The 4,151-nt window shown below is 35.1% G+C and overlaps 1 protein-coding gene across 10 annotated transcripts; it reads right to left on the minus strand.

Moving 5' to 3' along the window:
- Positions 1–742: 742 nt before the first annotated feature.
- Positions 743–3,295, minus strand: LOC18604239 (37S ribosomal protein S27). Of its 10 annotated transcripts, none has more exons than XR_001926892.2 (5): positions 3,140–3,295; positions 2,394–2,707; positions 1,440–1,647; positions 1,079–1,218; positions 743–1,003 (listed from the first exon to the last, which is right to left on the minus strand). XR_001926892.2 is itself a non-coding variant. In XM_018116828.2 (3 exons), exon 2 carries the CDS (start codon positions 2,702–2,704, stop codon positions 2,396–2,398), a length of 309 nt encoding a protein of 102 aa, XP_017972317.1. In that variant the 5' UTR covers positions 2,705–2,707; positions 3,140–3,295; the 3' UTR covers positions 743–968; positions 2,394–2,395. The 10 variants fall into 10 exon arrangements, 5 of the variants coding, with proteins under 5 accessions (XP_017972317.1, XP_017972316.1, XP_088660368.1 ...); XR_016025117.1 differs by having other exon boundaries at positions 1,407–1,647; XR_001926890.2 differs by lacking the exon at positions 1,440–1,647 and having other exon boundaries at positions 743–968.
- Between the last annotated feature and the right edge of the window lie 856 nt (positions 3,296–4,151).

Raw genomic sequence — 4,151 nt, forward strand, 5'->3', positions numbered from 1 at the left:
GAGCCCACCAATGTTGCTTTACCACTTTTATTTTAAGACAATTCAACGTGGATAAACGTCTAGAGAATCATCTTCACAAATTGGGGGGAAAGAGCCAATTGTTTGAAGACTCAACCTGACAGCTGGAGTAACGGGTTCAATCTGCATGATCTTCCCTAAACTAGCGATCAGACCCTCGTTGAAGATTGGAAGGTAGCAGCTTGTCGGTTTAAGAGATCAAGGCATGAAGCAATATTTGATATTTAGTTCATTTAAAACTTGGAGTTTGAAACTGCAACGCACAATGCCTTCAAATAATGTTGACTCACTCAGGATTGGACGCAGTGATGCAAGACTACAATACCATAGCATTGGACATGATATCGGGATCTAACCATCTGGTAACTTAGCTATGGAACTTGCAGAAATGAAGCTACAACGGGTTGCGATTGTTAGTTAATTTATGTACCCTCTGCATCTTGGTTTACAACATTTCTCTTTCAGCAGGACTCAGTCTAGCATTTGAGGAGAATGCATGATTACAATTTGAAACTCACATACCAGAGATTGATTCTCTCGCCCAACATACACAGGCCATAAGGTACCCCTAGGCACTAGCGCTCATAGAAACCCTTGCACAGTATAACAATGCAGAAACAGATTCAAAATCCTCTTTTTCTCTCATGTCATTTGATGCGTTTGATATCCAAATGAGATGTTAAATAGGGAGGCACTAGGAAATAAGCAAGCAAGAAAGAAAATCAGATCAGAGAACTCAGAAAATTATCATCACTGCATACTTGTAGTATCTTGAAATAAATGGAAGTACTAAACCCAACCAGTGTCTGCCACCAGCCCAAAGTACAAGGCAGAAAAACTCCTCTTGCACCTCTAGGTAATTCATTATGACATTGAAATTTAAGTTTAAAAAAGTGGCACCCCTTCCTACATTGACATCCAAACTGAGTCTGGACAAGCAAGTATTTGATCTGCAAAAATGATCAAGCAGTTGGGAAGGTAATGCCTGCTGCATTGAAGAGAAAAAGTTACCAGACATTTTGAGAAACAAAAATACCCTTAACAGGAATCTATTGCATACCTAAGGACAGCGACACAAAATTGGGCAATTGTGTAATGGTTTATTGCAGCCAGAAACCAATGTTGACTTTACATGAAGTGCTCTCTCCATTTCCAGGGAAATTGAAAAGAGACATACCATAAAAAATGACAGACTTCCAACTGTAAAATGCAAGCAGAAAGAAAAGAGCATCAATAAGCAAATTGCAACAAAAGCAGGTGCCACAACTTGCCACATGGAATTGATGCGGGAATTAAGAAAACTCAGTTAATTGTGCAGCCAATGAAAGCTTTCTAAAATCTTGAAAGAATGAAGAAAAAGAATGATAAATGAAATAAGCAAAATGAACCTATTCTCTGAGTTCATGTCATTCGTATCATACTTTCTGAAATTCAGACAAATTTTGGTGGAGTAGGACAAAGGTAGCTCAACAATCTTATATTTATTGAAATTTGGTTCCCCATGGATGACCAACATGGTATGCCAAGAACTTGTCTACTATTGTAAGGAGAATCAGTTTGGGTGGGTGTCTGAGGGCATGCACACTAACATCAGGCAGAGTCAAGAATTCAGAGCATCACTAGAAAAGCCTGACCAACCAAAACAGTGCAAGAGAAGCTTCAGAACTAAGGTGAAATAACTTGCTAATGCCATATATCATTTAAAATGACATTCTAAACATTGTATGTTCAAACCCTGGCATGTGCAAAGGAGTACTGCCTCTATTTCATCAAATCCATCATTTTACATTTCAATTGAGAATTATAAATTGTTTGTCCACAATCCAAATGGGAAATACTAAGTATAGTCAAATTGGTTCTAAAAATTTCTTTGAAGCTACTGACAAGGGCAAGGAAGCTCCAATATCAATCAATAGTAGCACGCTCTCAGAGTTGAGATGCAGGGACCAGAAGATAGTTACAATAGAGATGAGAAGAGGGAAATGCAAGTAAAACTGATTTTATATATAGAGAGAGTTGATATGCAAGGACCAGATGAGATAGAGGAATGCAAATAAAATTGATTTTATTTTTTTTATAAGGAATAGCTTCAGAACCAATTATATATACAACATCCCAAGATTCCCTGTGGAAAAAATAACATTGTCTAGCAGCATAGTGATTAAACGTTAAATGAAAAGCATTCCAGTTCTTTACTTGCCAAAATGGTCAACAGAATATGTGTTTTCCAAATTGAGAAACCATGAAAGGCAAGTTACATACTCTGCTAAGAAATTTTTCTAATTTTGAAATACTCGCAACAAGCCGTCGAAGAAGATGGCTGAGTGTACTAAACAACAACCTTTCATGAAGTCAAGGCCATTTGATGTGATTACCTCTACTTGTTGCGTTTAACAGCACGTCTGCCTTGGCCTTTCTTAGGTGGTCCCTTACCACGTCTCTTCAACATTTCAAGCTTGGATAAGCGTTCTTGTTCTTGTCGGGCCATGACCAGTGGATCATCATTCTTGATGTCATATGGGTACCAATCTGCAACCTTCTCACCAATGAGCTTTTTGCGTAAAGTCTTATGGGGTGATCTCTGCCCTGTTGGGTTAAGTATATGTCCAAATATTCTAGCTCTAGCTTCAGTAACCCCAGCTACAACCGCCGAAGCCAGCATGCTCTTCAAACCACCAGCACTCATCCTCTGCAAAATTCCGTTATTATCTTTCTGTCAATTCTGTTAAATGTTCAAATGGAACTTTCAGCAATAGCATACCAAGAAATCAAAAACATTTTAGGGAACAAAATGCTGGACATCTCGCTCAAAACTCAACCTAAATAACAGATTTAGGTAGAAACGTGTGATAAAACATTGCTCTGAAATTTGAGGCCATGTCATTCCCATTTTTATTTGGGAGAAGAAAATAAAATATTTAAAGAGGAAAGGATTAAGCTTAATGCTAAACTTGAAAACCATTTTTACTAGAATCTAATTTTCTATCACCAGTCTTATGGATTCAAGAAATGGGCATATTCAACCAAGCTGATTCTTAAGTAATTTCCTGCTAAACAGCATAAACTCAAATTCAAATAATAAAAAAAAAAACCAAAGAAACTGATTCATAAGGATTCATACCGTGGTTTGTTTCAATGAGTAGCGATGACTTCCAAGGAAGAGCAGTAACAGAGTAGGGTTTCCTTGCTTTGAGGGAGAAGTTTAATGGGTTTATACTAAACAAGAGAGTGAACTGTTTAATGAAACTTGGGCCGGCCATGTTCGTTAAACTTGAACCCAATAACAACTCTGGATCGACAACAAAATTTGGGTAATGCAAAGGTGGATCAGTAGCAATCTCTCTTTTCTTAAATGTTGCTTCCTTTCAAGTTTTATCCCCTGGGCAAGAATTAATTTAAAAAAAATAAACTCCGACTATATTTTTTTGTAATTTTAATTTTTTACATAATATTTTATATATTTTTTCTATTTAGTCTCTCGTAGATAAGTTCTGTTTTCAGAAGACAATTATATCATTTAATATAAATTAATTAATTAATTTTTAAATTAAAAAATATTTTCATAATTTTAGTGATATAATTTTTTTGAGAACAATAACTTATTCACGAGATGTTAATTAAAATTATAAGGGATATAACTAAAGTTTGTTCAAAAAATAAGGGATATAATTGTTTAAGTGGTGCATTATATAATGACAATCATTGCATTGATGGGTCAATGAAAATGTAAGTGGTAATGAATTGTTTGTGGAGAGAAATGCTAGTGTCCTATGTTTGATTTCTTGATGCATCATATTGCATTTGATTTCTCTAAATATATATATATATATATATTAAGGCACAGATATTGATGTCCCATTGTCCACCAGCCTGTCTCATGGGCATGCTGCTTCTTGCTCTTTAAAAAATTAAAAGAAAAATGGGAATTTATTGGGACTGTTTGTCATATGAAAATTCAACATGGAATCACTCATCAGTCCCTAGAAGTTATTAAAAATTTTGTTATATCTTCATTTGACCAGAATCATTACAAAATATTAGACTTAAAGGTCGGGTACTATTAAAATAATTTTTGTATTTTTTACAATATTTTGATAAATGTGATTGTATTATATAAATTTTTAATAATATTA

Source organism: Theobroma cacao, chromosome 3 (assembly GCF_053813885.1).
Source record: "Theobroma cacao isolate CCN51 chromosome 3, ASM5381388v1, whole genome shotgun sequence".
In the NCBI taxonomy this organism is placed as follows: Eukaryota; Viridiplantae; Streptophyta; class Magnoliopsida; order Malvales; family Malvaceae; genus Theobroma; species Theobroma cacao.

Bases quoted from the DNA above. Each gene is read 5' to 3' on its own strand.
- LOC18604239 (XM_018116828.2), bottom strand. From the start codon at position 2,704: ATGAGTGCTGGTGGTTTGAAGAGCATGCTGGCTTCGGCGGTTGTAGCT.